The 17,169-nt window shown below is 34.8% G+C and overlaps 1 protein-coding gene across 1 annotated transcript; it reads right to left on the reverse strand.

Moving 5' to 3' along the window:
* Window positions 1–14,027: 14,027 nt before the first annotated feature.
* On the reverse strand, window positions 14,028–16,865 carry LOC100930625 (calcium homeostasis modulator protein 6-like). The gene is given in 2 exon segments (XM_012549300.2): window positions 14,028–14,442; window positions 16,326–16,865. Coding segments are annotated over 2 exon segments (888 nt in total). The 3' UTR covers window positions 14,028–14,094.
* Between the last annotated feature and the right edge of the window lie 304 nt (window positions 16,866–17,169).

A 17,169-nucleotide genomic window follows, 5' to 3' on the forward strand; every position in this document is an offset into this window, starting at 1 on the left:
TTCTATTATCTGTGGCAAAAAAAGTATAATTCCCTTTTCACAAAGCATCCTCACAAATGCTTCAACAGTCTACCCTGAGTCTTCTCTCCTAGGCTAAATATCTTCAGATTTCCCCACCTGTCTACCATGGATCCAAGACTCTTCACCATCCTGGATGCCTTACTCTAGATACTTTTACATATTATCCATGTTCTCCTTAAATCATGATGTCTAGAACAAAAGCAATACCCAAATGACATCTGTCAAAGAACTACAGAATGATCACCTACTTTTTTTCCAAGTACTTCCTCTTATTGTAGAATAAAATCACATGAACTTTTTGGCTTAAATAACAGATTGCTCGATCATTTTGAGGCTTTGTTTCGATCATTTTAGTCGTGTATGGCCTTTCATAACCCCATCTAGGGTTTTCTTGCCACAGATTCTGGAGTGGTTCGCCATTTACTTTTTCAGCTCATTTTAACAATGAGGAAATTGGAAGCAAACAGAGTTAAGTGATTCACCTAGAATCACAGAGCTAATAAATGTCTGAATCTAAATTTGAGCTCAGGAAAATGAATTTTCCTGATTACTGGGCTATCAAACTGCCTTTTTCAAATAGAGGACAGAGCAGATATTAAATTGATAACACATATACTACATTTAATTTTAGCCAAAAGGTCAAAAAACTTACAAACCACTAAAATGCATGGATCTTTTTTTCCTCCTGTATTTTTAAAGCTCTATTTAAAAAAAAAAAAAAAAACATATATTTCCTATTCCCCTTCATTTCCCTCCCAGCATGTTGACTGCTTCCAAGTCATAGCTACAGTACTGTGGCTTATCTAGACAATCTTGAGACTAAGCTTTAACTGTTTTTTATGCACTATGTTTCTTTGTCTAATCTCAGGTGACTGAACACTGATCACAAAATAGAGATGTCCAGATGTGGAGAACCAACTTGTTAGTCAGAGATCTTGAGATTCTGGATCTCATCTGTACTAGCTGGGTTTTTGAAAGAAACTCTGGTCAAGTTCTCCACTGGAAAAAATTGAAAAAAAAAAAAAAAAAAGACCATTAGACAAAGGAACTCAAAAGCTCTGGCCTGTTTCAAAGGCAGACCAAAGTTTCAAATAGCACATTGACAACAATACAAAAAACAATAAAATAAAAACTTACTACTCAACAATACTAAGACTTAAATCTTGCTCTTTTAAAACATTTTCTTAATGTCATTTTTTAATATCAGTGTCACTTCCCAAAGGTCCCTTTACAATTACTTTTCCTATCCACCTCCAAAAGAATCCCATTTATAACAAAAAATATGATTAAATAAAACAAATCCATGCATTGGCCATGTCTGACAATATACGCCTTATTTTGAACTCAATATTCTATCACTTCTTTCATAAGAGACAAGGAGGAATGATTAATTGTCAATCCTCTGAAATTCTGTTTGGTCATTGGATTGAACATACCTCTGAAGTCTTTCAATGTTGTTTTCCTTTATATTGTTGTGATCATGTAAGATGCTTTTATAATTTTGCTTATTTCTTCTTTTTTTTCATTTTATTTAAATCTTTTGGGAGTCTTTCCTAGGATTCTATTTAACAATTTTTCCAGTAAATTTTTAGCCATTTCTCAATAATATAAATCTGCTAGTTTTTTGTTTCATTTTTCTTTCTTTTCCTCATTCCCACCAAAACAAACCATTCTGATTATTCTTTAGTCACACAACTTTTTTCAAACTGAAAACAAATATGGAAATCTCCAGTTATCAAATAAAACACTTTTCCCCCCCAAATCACAGATTTCATACTTGAGGGAAATATATCTTGTTTCATGTCATGTTGTCTGTCCAGTATCAATACTTACTGTAATTCCAGTCAAAATGAAGTTTGCAAGAAAATGAGCTCAAAATCAATTATCAGATAGTAAAGGGGGAAGATCATAAGTTTCTGAGTATAATTCTACCAACACTCACTAACTTTCAATCTCCCAGACAGGTCAGTTTCAGGACAAGACTCCCTCTATCTCTTACTCCTCAGGGCCTTCTCTAGTTCAATAAATAGTACTGCCTCCCAGTGAGCTCTTTTCCTGCTGAGATCTGGTTTCTCCTAATAACACTTTTTCCAGTGTTAATCTTTCCAGTACTGATTACACTTTCTCTCATATCATCTGATTCAGTAGTCAAAATTGTCTTGCACCCCAATATCACTTCCAGATTCTCCCATTATTATTGCCACTCAGTAATCTCTAGTCCTAATTTATCACTCAATCCAGATCCCAGCAACCCTTAATTATCAACATCTGCACAATTCTTTCTTTTCCTCAGCTGATTCACAGTTTTTCTCTTTTTTTCTAATTCCTGCGCTCTATGCAACTAAAAAAGCTAGGAAAAAAAAAAAAACACATTAAAAAACCTGTTAAATATCAAATTTGAAATTCTGAAAATAAAAGGGGGAGATTAATAAAATTGAAAGTAAGCAAACTAATAAACAAAACTAAGAATTAATTTTATGAAAAAACCAACAAAATAAACCTTTAGTTAATTTGATTTAAAAAAAGAAAGAAGAAAATCAAATTGTTAGATTCAAAAATGAACTTTCCATCAATGAAGAGGAAATTAGAGCAATAATTAGGAGTGATTTTGTCCCACTGTATGCCAGTAAACCTGATGAATTAAGTGAAATGGATGAATATTTGCAAAAATATGGATTGCCCAGATTAACAAAAGAGGAAATAATTAATTTTAATAGTCCATTTTAGAAAAACTAAATTGAACAAGCTATTAATCAACTCCCTAAGAAAAAATCTTCAGGCGTAGATAGATTTTCATGTGAATTCTACCAAACATTTAAAGAACAATTCCAATACTGTGCCAACTGCTTGGAAAAATAGGGAAAGAAGGAGTACTACCAAATTCCTTTTATGACACAGATATGATGCTGATACCTAAACCAGGTAGGGTCAAAACAGAAAAAGAAAATTATAGACGAATTTACCTAATAAATATTGATGCAAAAATCTTAAATAAAATATTAGCCAAGAGATAACACTAGGATAATACACCATGACCAAGAAAGATTTATATCAGGAATCCAGGGCTGGTTCAATATAAGGAAAACTATTAGCATAATTGACTATAACAATAACCAAACTAACAAAAAGCATATGCTTATCTCAACAGATGCAGAAAAAGCATTTGACAAAATCTAATACCCATTCCGATTAAAATACCAGAGAGTATAGTAATAAAAGGAGTTTTCCTTAAAATGATCAGTAGCATCTATTTAAAGCTATCAGCAAGCATTATATATAATAAGGATAAACTAGAGCCATTCCCAATAAGGTCAGAGATGGAACAAGGTTGCCTACTATCACCATAATTATTCAATATTGTATTACAAATTTAGCTTTAGCAATAAGAGAAGAAAAAGAAATTGAAAGAATTATAATAGGTAATGAGGAAATCAAATTATCACTCTTTGCAGATGATGTAATGGTATACTTAGAGAATCCTAAAGAATAAATTAAAATAACAACTAGAAACAATTCACAATTTTAGCAAAGTTGCAGGGTACAAAATAAATCCACATAAATCATTATCATTTTTATCCATTACAAACAAAGTCCAGTAGAAAGATATACAATGAAAAATTCCATTTAAAATAATTGTAGATATTACAACATATTTGGGAGTATACTGCTAAGGCAAAATCAGGAACTACATGAATACAAATACAAAACACTTTCTACACAAATAAAGTCAGATCTAATCAATTGGAAAAGTACCAAGTACTCATGTGTAACCCAGTTAATATAATAAAAATAACAATTCTACCTAAATTAGTCTACTTATTCAGTCCCATACCAATCAAACTCCCAAGAAATTATTTTACAGAGCTAGAAAAAATAATAACAAAATTCATCTAGAAGAACAAAAGATTAAGAATTTCAAGGGGATTAATGAAAAATGCAAACGAATCTAATTTCTGTCCTCATTCTAGGGGAAATAAAAGACTGATAGTTTCCCCCAAATCCTAAATTTCACATCTTCAATCTACTCACCTTAACTCATTCTACTTCATTTACATACACAAATGATCATTCCCTTGTTTTTTCCATTGTCTAAAATACTTCCTTGGGCAACTAGGTGGCATAGTGCATAGAGTGCCGTACCTGAATTAGGAAGTCATCTTCCTGAGTTCAAATCTGACTTCAGACACTTACTAGCTATGTGAACCTGAGCAAATAACCTGATTGCCTCAGTTACTCATCTGTAAAATGAGCTGAAGAAGGAAATGGCAAACTACTACAGTATCTTTGATTAAAAAAAAAAATCTTAAATAGATCACAAAGAGTAGACATGACTGAAGAATAGCAACAACAAAAATACTTCCTTATTTACAAACTTCAGAATTCTTTTCTCTCATCATAATCTTTATCAGTCTAACTTTTCCTATGCCTATAATCATTAATCTAGTTTTTAATTCTCACAATAACCTAGTTCTTAATTCTCACCATGTTCTCCAAGCCTTCACTCCTAATTCTGGCTGTACCTGCACTTCACCCATGCATTGACTATACTCTTCTTCCTTTCAAATCTTCACTCCTTGGTGAACAATTCAACTCTACACTATCTTCTTCTTTTGAATTACTTGTGCCCTTACCCAAGTGCTGCTCCTATCTTGCCAAACCCCAATTCTATATTTCTTTCAACATCTGCTTATTTTGTTTGTACTCATATTTTGTCAAATGGTGCTGAAAAAAAACATGAAAATTTCCTAAAATTCATTATCTATCCTCACTTTGACCCTCACAATTACATTGCAATCATTTTACTTCCTAAACAATTTTCTACTCCACTCTACTAGAGCTGATGATAAGTTTATCACAGTGGCTGTTCCAAAACTAACCTTTCCTCACACCTTTCAGAAAACTCCTTCCTCTCATTCTTTCACTTAGGTTGTCCTTCTATTTAATTTTTTTAAAGTGTGATAATTCACCAAGAGTACTCCCTTCTTATCACCTCATCTCATATCACTCAGATATCTCTCACAATCTTTTTCTTTATTTTGGTTTTGCATGAAGATATGTTGCCATTCTCCTTGTTTAGTTGTCCTCCACAGTTTCCTTGCATGTTTTCTTAAGCAAACTCATCTCTATGTATTCTCCAACATTTTGTTCCTATCATCCTTCTGCCTTCTCTTTTCAATATCTCCCTATCAATTGGTCCTTTCCCACTGTCATGCCCATGTCTATCCCATCCTTAAAATGTCATCACATAACCCAAGCATATGCTGTGTCTCTCCTTTTCTGTAAGATTGAATTCCTTGATTGAACTATCTACATTTGATGGCTCTTCTTCCTTTCTGTCACAGTCTTTAAACCCACAGTAATCTGGCTTCCAAACTCATCATTCAACTGAAACTGGTCTTCCAAATTTACTAATTATCTCTTAATTTGCAAATCCAATGACATCTCCCTCTCCCCCCACTCCCTGCAGATTTTCATCCTTCTTGATCTCAGCAGCATTTGATGCTTTTGAAAATTTTCCGATTAAGAACGTCCTCACCTGTATGTGCCAAAATGTTTGTGGCAGCCCTGTTTGTAGTGGCTAGAAGCTGTAAAATGAATGGATGCCCATCAATTGGAGAATGGTTGAGTAAATTGTGGTATATGAATGTTATGGAGTATTATTGTTCTGTAAGAAATGACCAGCAGGATGAATACAGAGAGGATTGGCGAGACTTACATGAACTGATGCTAAGTGAATTGAGCAGAACCAAGAGATCATTGTATACCTCAACAACAATACTGTATGAGGATGTATTCTGATGGAAGTGGATTTCTTCAACAAAGAGAAGATCTAACTCAGTTTCAACTGATCAAGGATGGACAGAAGCAGCTACTTCCAAAGAAGAACACTGGGAAATGAATGTAAACTGCTTGCATTTTTGTTTTTCTTCCCAGGTTATTTATACCTTCTGAATCCAATTCTCCCTGTGCAACAAGAGAACTGTTCAGTTCTGCACACATATATCGTATCTAGGTTATACTGTAACCTATTTAACATGTATAGAACTGCTTGCCATCTGGGGGAGGGGGTGGAAGGAGGGAGGGGAAAAATCGGAACAGAAGTGAGTGCAAAGGAATAATGTAGTAAAAAATTACCCTGGCATGGGTAAATAAAAAGTTATTAAAAAAAATAAAAGAACATCCTCTCCTCTCAGTTTCTGTTACATTGCTCTTTTCTAGCTCTACTCTTATTTATCTGATTAGTCCTTCTTAGTTTTCTTTCCTGGTTCTTCAACTGTCTCATTCCTATTGACCTTGGGCATCCCTCAATGATCTGTCTTAGTTTATCTCTTTTTGCTCTATCCCACTTTGCTGTTGAACTCATTACTTCACATAGATTCAATTGTCACCTCTATGCAGATAATTCCCAGACCTATAATCCATCACTAACCTCTCTCTTAAATTAGTCAGGAATCACTAGCTATTCTTAGATATCAAAAACTATATGTTTCATTGCTATCTCAAGTTCTATCAGTCCGAAACTGAACTCATTACTTTCCCTTCAAAGCCTCCTCTCTTCTGAATTTTCTGTGGAAGGTACTGCCATCCTTCCACTCACCAAACTCAGAATCTTGGTGTCAATCTTGATTTCTCACTGACTTCCCATATCCAATTCTTTGGCAAAATTTGTCATTTCTAACTTAAAAACAATTTTCATATATAGCTCTTTCTCTATATTGACATAGCCAAAATCTTAGTTTGGTCCCTCATCCTCTTTCACCTGGATGAGTGAAATGGCTTCCTAATTGATCTTCCTGTCTCTCTTCTCTGCTCACTCCAATTGAAGACATAATTACAACTACACTTCAAGCAAAATATACTTTTACCTCACCTGTGATTTTTATTTCCTTGGATTCCTATAAGACTCATTTCAAACTGCCTATACTCAACTGCCGAGATCATTTTTCTAAAGTGTCTGTCCATGTCACCTTCTTTAATGAGCTCTACATAACTCTCTTATTATCTTCAGGATCCAATATAAAATCATCTAGTATTTAAAACTCTCCTAACCTAAACCTAAACCTTCATTTCTTTCCAGTTTTCTTACATATCTTTTTGCATATTGTACTATCCAACTATGGAGACCTACTTTCTGATTTGTTTGTTTGTTTTTGGTACAACATTCTTTCCCTTGATTCCATTTCTTTGCACTGACTATCCTCCATATCTGGATTGCGTTGCCCCTTTATCTCTATCTTTTGGTTTTCTTGGCTTTCTTCAAGATTTAGCTCAATTACTTCATTCATTAGGAAGCCTTTCTTTACCAGCCCAGCTGCTAATATCTTCCATGTATTCTGTATAGATTTTGTTTGTACAATGTTATTTACATGTCTACTTTGTTAGAATGTGAGCTCCTCAAATTCACCCTTTCTAAAAACCAAGTTTGCAACCTCAGTGTCTTCCTTAGCTCCTCTTACTCACTCTACATATCCACTTCATTGTCAAATCTTGTCATTTCTAACTTCACAACATCTTCATATATGTCCACTCATAAAGCTACCATCCTAACTACTCTGGTCTATTGGGATATCTTCCTAATTGATTTTCCCATTTTTTATCTCCTTATTCCAATGCTTTTTTTCATGGAACTACTAAAGTTATTTTCCTGGAAAGTCTTATAAATGTATTTAAAGCTATTCCCTCTGTCTAGGATGGAGCTATTGGAGTTTTTAAAGTTATTATGTGTACATGAGTGTGACATAGTCACACCTACACTTGGGTAAAATACTTTTTCATCTCATCTCTGATTCTTATTTACTTCAATTTCTATAAGACTTTATAAATACCAACACACACACATACACACACACACACACACACACACACACACACACACACACACACAAACACTCACACACAGCAACTCAATGCACTACAGTGGCTACTTATCATCTCCAGGATCAATATGTAGGCTGATCTTTGGCATTTATGGCAGAAATTGGTGCAATGAATAGACTGCCAGAGAGCTCAGGAAAATCTGAGTTCAAATCCAGCCTCAGACACTTTATGTGACTCTGGACAAGTCACTTAATCCTATTTGCTTTGATTTCTTCACCTATAAAATGAGCTAGAGAAGGAAATGGCAAATCACCCAGTATCTTTGCTAAGAAAATCTCCAAAGGGAATCATAAAGAGTCAGACATGGCTAAAATAACTAAGTAACAACAACAACAATTTGATATTTAAATTCCTTAATAAACCAGTCATTTCCTACCCTTTTAATCATCTTATTCCTTACTCATCCTCCATTCCTTCTTTCAGCAACTCTGGTTACTTGCCATCTCCTATCTCCTTGCCTTTTGCACTGGCTGGCTATTCCCTTTGACTGGGTTAGAATCACTACAGTTTATGAAGTTGGGGTGTGTGTGTATGAGTATGGCACAGTTGCACCTGCACTTGAGCAAAATATTCTTTCACCTCACTTCTGATTCTTATTTGCTTGGATTCCTATAAACTCACCTCAAACCCCAGGTTTGCAGGAGGCATTTCTCTGTCTTTCCCTGGCTACTAGAGCTGTTTCCTCTGCCATTCATTCTACAAATATCTTATATGTATTGTTATTTACATTAGAATACAAGCTCCTTGGGGAAAAGGATATTCTCTTGATATTCCTTGTGTTTTAGCACTGTGATTGTGGCACATAATTTTTTCCCCAGTTATTTTCAGTTGTGTCTAATTATCTTGATCACATTTTAGATTTTATCAGCAAAGATATTAATTAGAACTATTTGCCATTTCTTTCTCCAGTTCATTTTACATATGAAGGAACTGAGGCAAACAGGATTAAGTGACTTGTCCAGGGTAACACATCTAGTAAATGTTTGAGATGGGGTTTGAACCCAGAAAGAAGAGTCTTTCAGACTCTAGTATTCCTAATTATCTTGCATGGTGTTTAAGAAATTTTAATTGATTGAATGCAAAATGCTTTCCTAAATACCCTGTATAAGCACAAATGAAGTTCCTTTATTTCACAGTCAAGTAAAGTATATTTAAGAGAAATTAAATAATTTGCCCAGAGTAGCAGAGCTAGTAAATTTTAGAGTCAGATTTCAAACCTCTGGCCCTGAATTTCATCACCTATAAAATAAAGGGATAAGAGTAAATAACTTCTAACGTGTCTTTCAACTTTAATATTTTATGATTCATAAAACAACAAAGGTATCACCACCAAAAGACAAATTATGGTAGAAATTCAAACTTTTTTTTTTTTTTTTTTTAGCAAAGTTAGTATCTATAAAAAAGGAAATAGAAATAGGAAATAGTTTTTATATGTAGGTATATTTCTCTATACACAGTATGCTTTATCATATAATGTTTATTATTACATTAAAAGAATTGGCAAGATCAAGAGCATCCACAAAACTTAGAACAAAACTTACAACATCCTTACTGCATGGTTTAGTGTTGGAGTCCAGCTCCTGTAGTGATGAAGGATGTTACAACATACTGGGGCCAGGCAGAGAAATACTGGTTGTGGACTCTTTTAAGTTTATTGATCAGAGACACAAATATATATACTTCAAATGCTCATAGATTTGATACAAAGTACACTCTTTTAAAATTCCTATAGTCTAACATAATTCTACTATGATGTAAATGATTAAACCCCTTAAGCCCCAGATCTTGGTTACTTAGACAGAGATATAAATAGTTGAGATATGCATCAGAGTAAAGTTTATTATACTATTATCTCATATATATTTCTCCCAAATACCTTTAGTCTCCTTGTGGAAATTCTTTCCTATCCTAAATTCAAAGGTTTAGTTTTTAATTCAAGTAAGTTTGCATTTTGCTTCCGTCACTAGATTATTAATTTATTATATTGACAACCAATCTCTACTATATCAATAAGGGACTTTTGGTGAGCCAAGTTACTGTAAGATTCAAAACCTGGAATGGAGTCTTACCTCCTGGCCCACTACAATTCTTCCCTTTTTAAATTAAAAATGAAGTCTATGGACTCATAGTTAAGAATGATTGCAGAATATATTTGACAGCACAAGGGGCTAAGCCAATTAGTAGCAAAATTAAATATGGGAGAGGCACAAAATACAAAGCATAGAGATCAGATTATTTACAGGACTTATCTTTTTTAACCACTCAAATATTTGGTTAGCTACATTGTAAAGAGCTGAAATTCTGAGATGATGCACTGGGGTCGGACAACTAGCACATAAGGCTTATTACTGATTGTACAATACTCTATTAGCATATGCTTGAAAAATGGCCCTTCCCACTATTCTGTGCTGTTTCGATCTTTTGGTGTATACAGAGAATTGTGGGAGGGGTTGGGGGGGGGGGTAGAATAAGATGAGTAAGAGTCACTTTGGTGGTGGACGAAGAGAAAGAAGGCGTGGAGATCGTGCGTCCATTCCCTTCATTTCTATCTTTAGAGACCAAGAATAAAGACCAAGGACTTTTGCTTATCCTGAATCCGGCTGATTCTGAGGTATTTAAGGTGCTAACTCAGTCTTCACACTACACTATCAGGATCAATTCCATGGACATTGCTTCTTGCCATGTTTTTTGCTAAAAAGTTAGCTGTAATCAAAATTCCAAATTGTTCACAATTCTCTAACTATATTAATGATTGTTCCACTAAGTTTAATTCTTATTTTAACTCATAATCTATATTAATTTGTTCTAAAAGGTTATGATATGCTTTTTGCTGATTTATCTGCAAATTGAGCAATTTGAACAATTTTTGTAAGAGCTGTAGCTGAAACAGCAAATGTAATAGTTGATATATCTGCTAGAATTCCCTCAGTGAGTAATTCCACAAATCTCTTCTACTACTATTTTCTAATTTTCTTTGATGTTATCTCAAACCTGTTTACCTACTATTTATACCCATTGTGATTAATCTTATTAGACATTATCACATAGGATGGATGTTTCATAATAGCAACCATAGGTATGGAATTTGACAAACATTTGAAAAGAAGTAAGACATTGGAATAAAATACAATTGTAACATTTTACAATATATCCTTCAACACATTCATGATTTGGGTTCTAGTGCCTTTCTTCAAAACGGTATCTGCAATTAGAAATATCTGGGGTTATTTTTAAATATGCTGAACACTATATCTCTGAGGGGTTTGAAAAACATCATGGAATCCCATATCTGAAATGTGAAAATTTGTGCCATTCTAAGTCCCAAATACATTCTAACAGGAGACTCATCCAGAGATTGGGTAATTTGGGGTCCATTCACCAATCATTTCCAAGGCTTAAAGTCCTCTGGGTGCCAGGGAGATGATCTCATACTCTGAAACTGCTTCCTGCTGAGATAGGGCGTAGATTTGAGTCACTTTCAGGGTCCCATCTTTTTATGGAGGGGGTGGCAAGTTGGAGCTGATAAAGTGTTTAAAAGTTGATTTAATTCCTTGAAACTGGCCAATGCAGCTGTAACTGACCAAAATCTAGAATATAAAACAATTCTAACAAATACAGGTTAGGATGAGCTGAGATTAAAAAGACAAGTCCACAAGGACTTTTATAAGGTATACAAAGATCAATGTATATTGAGCAGCAATGTTCAGGTAATGAAATATATTTGTATTACAAGATATACCAGTATATACCAGTCTTAAAGATGTTTCAGTTTTACTTTCAAATGAACAATAAAATAACAGTTCATTCTTATGGACAATCATATTAATTGTTCTTACATTATTTTGAAAACATATAAAGAATTTATTTCACCAAACTTTTATATGTATCTATAACAAATGGATGATTAGGTGAAATACTCATTCATCAAATTATTTCATATTGAAAACAACAAGATATTATATACTTAAATTTGTGTTGACCATTTGCTCTTATCATAAGAATTTGTCATGAAAGGAAAATATGGAGGTATGATAATACCATCAAAACTGATTCTTTAGGCTTTAGCCTGAGAGCACATACATGACAAAGTAAAAGTTCCTTAATTTAGATTGCTATCTAATTCTAATAGTATTACTTTATCAGACTCAGGAATGATCAAGTATGAAACAAAGAAACAGTATTGGGAAACTGAGTCAGAAAGCTCTCACTGAGCAAAACCTCCCAACTCTTATCCTATTAGACTCTTATTTGTTCAGGGTCACATTTCTCTGAGTAGCTTATGAAATTTCTCTCAAGTGGTAGGTTACTGTCTTAATGATCAGGCAATCAAACTCAAAAATCAGAAATAATCTATCAGTTGCTGTCTCAAGAGGTTTCATCTCCCATATCAAAATTCTACTAACTGTAACTTAAGGCTAGATTAATTATCTCTTTTACCAAAGTTCACCAAAAGTTTACCAAACTTAAACATATAAAAGACTGTATAACTTGTTTCATATGTTAGACTCATCCTGGTCACTAATTCCTGATAATGATTTAGAGTAACCAAATTATCCATTTAGTTTCCATTTTATTATCCAGTTTCCATTTTAGAATTGGCCTAAAATCAATGATAGATTGCATCCAAAATACCTCCTTTCCTGTGCTCTGAAAAACCTTCACCACTTCAAATTTTTTTATTTTTATATACATATTTTAACATTTTATTTTTGTGGTTCCTATTGTTTTTTTTGGTAAGGTATTAATGATACTGTACTATTTTTTTCTTCTTCCTCTATATTTAAGAAAAATTACCATGATGCGAAATGGTATAGTAAAGAATACATATTTTTCTTAAAAATTCAAAATAACTTCAAACCTAGGCAATGTTTGTAACCTGCATCCTAAAATAAGACCTAGCATTTCAGAAGGAAGTAGACTCAAGTGGGTCTCTACTGGGAAGAAAATATATTTCATGTTAAGTTTTTCTGATTTTTAATCAGTCCCTTGAAAGGTGAAAGTAAGGTATTTTGACTTTCCCACAGCTAATGCCCCCTTAATTAGCATTAGCATTTTTTTAAAGGCAGGTTGTTTCAATGGAGTTTTAAATTGCCTCCCTTTATGGATAATAAACTGGCTAGGGTCTTTTAATTTAAATTGGATCTAGAGATCAGGATCTAGAAAGACTGTTTGTATTTTGAAAGGAATAGCTCTTTCTCTTTCTTTTTAGCTCTTTTAAAGTGTTTCCTAAATTAGTTCCCTAGGTATAAGAACCTGACTTTTCTTTGGGTCTGTGTCTATGAGAGAGATTCAAATAGGAAGCCTGGGGGAGGGAAGAAAGTGCTACTACTTTGCCTCTTCCAGCATTTAGATTTCACAGTCTCTGCTCTCCTGTCTTCCTCCAGGGGTTGGAGAAATACACCAAAATAGAGAATACAAAAATTGGAAGATTTCCCAGTCCTTTTCCTTTTAATTAATTAATACTTTCAGATACTATTCTCAGTCCCTGCTATCTGATTGATTTTGCCTTATTCCAAATTCAATATGTATACTGTACTGATATCAGCTGGACAATAACCAATCTTATAAATTTTATTTTATTATATATATTCTTATATGATATTTGATATCTTATATTTTATATTTGATATCTTTCCCCTATGTTAGCCTGGTGATAAACTATTTATAATGCCTAATTATTTCCAGTGATAAAGTGCCTGTTGGTGATCACCTTTTCCCCCCACTTTATCCTCATTTTTTTGTTATTTAATTCCCCACTTACCTGAATTGCACACATGCGTCTAAGTGGCACCCTTCCACGGAAGATCTGTTCATGTCCCGTCCCTAGTTCAGCCACCACTGTTGGAGTCCAGCTCCTATGGTGATGAAGGATGTAACAACATACCAAGGCCAGGTGGAGGAGTCCTGGTTGTGGACTCTTTGAAGTTTACTGATCAGAGATACAAATATATATATATATATATATATATATATATATATATATATCACACACACCTCAAATGCTCATAGGTTTGATTCAAAGTACACTCTTTTAAAATTCCTATAGCCTAACAAAATTCTACTATAATGCTTCAGTCACTAGATTATTAATTTATTATGTTGACAAGTAGTCTCTGCTATATCAATAATGGAATTTTGGTGAGCCAAGTCACTGTAAGACTCAAAACCTGGAATGGAGTCTTACCTTCTGCCCCTCTACAGGTAAGTATTACAGTCACCTTTCCGCTGGTTAACATACTTGTGTAATACACTGTAATATGGATGTCCAGGATTGCCTATATGCTGTGATGAAATCTGCCATTCTTCAGACTTTGGTATTTTGATCTCTTTTGGCTGGGAGCCATCAAAGAAACATTTGACATTCTCTTCTGCCAACTGACGAGCACGTTCCGTAGCTTTATTTCTCAATATCTCTTCTTCCTTTTAAAAATATTCTTTCTTGAACGTATTGTGAAAAATAGTAAGTGAAGATTGGCATCGGATGATGAATGTGAAAATCAGGAAAATAATCATAAGAAGACCTATGAGGAGCCAACCTGCCATCTGCAGAACACAGGACAAAATGACATAAGTTTGGTTACAATTTAATAAAAAAATAAAATAAAAAACTAATCCCTTCTGATGAATTCACTATCCACAAGGACGGAGAATTCATGCTAGAGAGAAACTTTCTGAACACAGAGAGTGTGGTGAGACTTTTGACCACATCTAACAACTAACTGCAGCAGACAATTCATACAAAGGAGGTCTTAGGAATTTTATACAGGTGGGATAGCTTCCTGCTGGAGCATATAATTTGGACACCATCAGAATTCAGCCTATGAGATTTTCATTCTAGCTTTTCTGAAGAAATTAATATTCTCTATCCAGGATATTCTATCTCTCATCTCTATGTTTAGAATGTTTTTCTCCCTCAGTTTGCCTTCTAGACTCTCTGGCTATTGAATCTCTACCAACTCTTGAGAACCTCACTCAAAAATCACCTATTCAACAAAACCATTCCTAATTCCCTATTCTAGGCTTAGCTCATGTGCCATATTCTGCAAGAGACCTTTTTGGATTCACTCCATTCCCAAATGTTTGGCATTTATTTTGCACAAATACATATTTGTATAAATATTGTTTTCCCCTTGGATTGTATAAGCTCTGCATGATAAATTTTTGTTTATTTATAACACTTAATAGTGCTCAACATTTGGCAAATACTTAAGAAATTATGCTTAAATTAAATTGTAGAATCTAGAGAGTGGTATTCACAACAAGCATCTGTTAGTTATGGAGCCAGTCATTCATATTTTCAGAAATGAGGGCACAAGAAAGAACCCAAACCCTATACCCTTGAAGAGAAGCTTCTTTCAACTCTCAACCAAAATACCCCTTCTACAGGAAACCTTCCCTAACCTATTTTAATTCCAGTGTTTTTTCTCTTTTAATTAGTTCCTAATTATCCTGCATATAGCTTGCTCTGTCCATAGTTGTTTGCATATTATCTTCCCTGTTAGATTGTGAGCTCCTTTGGGGCAGGGATTGTCTTTTGCCTCTTTTTGTGTTCCATGTTTAAATATAGTGTCTGGCACTTAGAAGACATTTAATAAATATTAATTGGATTTTTTTATGAGCAGAAAATATACATTTAATGTGTCTCACATTACAGGGTAAGTTGCCCATCATAGAAAAACATTCAAATGGTTCTTTCTGACATTTAATAAAATCATTTCTTTTATGTTGGAAGATTCTAGGTATGAGAGACAACTATTCTCAATCCCCAAGAAAACTTAAAATTCACTTATTCACAGACTATTTATTCAGACTTACTGAATCAAAAGCAAAAGTATAAAGACAGTTTATGCTCTCATGAAATTTACAATTTAGTAGGGGAATAAAACACAACACAAATTTCTCTAAGTCACAAAAGAATATATGAAACATGCATTTGAGAGCAGACAAAACATAACTTGGGAAGGTGCCTTTCTGAAAAAAGGAATTATTTTTTCATTCTGTAAACATTTAATAAGCCCACTATGTACCAGGCAGCCTTCCTGAAAGTCATAACATTGGAATTGGACTACTTGGAAGATCTCGTTTCTAAGTTAGATTCACATGTGCTAACTCTAGCAGGGGTCCTCAAACTATGGCCCACAGGCCAGATGCAGCAGCTGAGGACATATATCCCCCTCATCCAGGCTATGAAGTTTCTTTACTTAAAGGCCCACAAAACAAAGTTTTTGTTTTTACTATAATCTGGCTCTCCAACAGTCTGAGGGACAGTGAACTGGCCCCCTATTTAAAAAGTTTGAGGGCCCCTCCTTCTCTCTTCTCTTAGTTTATCTCTTCTTTCTCTAGCCTTTCCCCAACTCTGTCCTCAACCCTAACTGCTGTGACTCTCCATTTCTTCTCACTGAACTGCTATTATGAAGAGTCATTACCTGGGAATGTACCTTGAGCTCCTTCAAAAGATCCTGGACCTGCTCCGACTTCTCATTCTGGCACGGCACCTGTGGCAGCTGCTCAGAACAACTGGCTTCCTGATCAGGGCACAACAGCCGAGATGCCCACGTGCTGCCACTGGCTGCGCACTCATAGAAACCTCCCCCGAGTAGCGCCACTGCGATCCAGGTGATAGGTGCCACCGCAGCAGCCAAGATGAAGTGACAGCACATTGCCATACTAGCACACAGCCCCGGTCCATCTCTGCTCTCGTAATCCTCTTGGCCTGTAGCACAGCAACCTGTCATGAGTCTCTTGGCCCGGGTGCTCAAAAGGCAGCTCAGCAAGAAAAGAATCAGGGCTGGAACCAGGAGAAAGACGAGGGAATAGGGAAAGTTCCAGGTAGCGCTGCAGGGGCATTCGAATACTACACTGGAGAAGATGTACTCTGAGGCAGCTGTCAGCAGGCTAAAAAAACTATAGCCAAAAACAGGGTAGTATTTAATCAACAAGTCCAGCACGAGCTTCAACCTCTCCATGGGCCTCCTTTCTTTTTTGTTTTTCTCCTCTCCACTGCTAGACAAACAGCTGCAGGGTACACCTACTGCCTCTGCTTGTTTTTTTTTTTTTTTCCGTTGAGTTTTACTCTCTTCTTCTGGGCAAGGAAAAGTAAGAGAGGTTATATATGGGGATGATGAGTGGGCAGGGGGATTTTCCAATTTTTGTAATCTATACATAGGGAAAGTGAATTATTACAGAAGTTTTAAAGTTTTCCTTTCTAATATGATAACCCAACTAAATGTTATTTAAAATCACAGGGACCTAAGAGAATAGAAGCAATCT

Source organism: Sarcophilus harrisii, chromosome 4 (genome assembly GCF_902635505.1).
Source record: "Sarcophilus harrisii chromosome 4, mSarHar1.11, whole genome shotgun sequence".
NCBI lineage: Eukaryota > Metazoa > Chordata > Mammalia > Dasyuromorphia > Dasyuridae > Sarcophilus > Sarcophilus harrisii.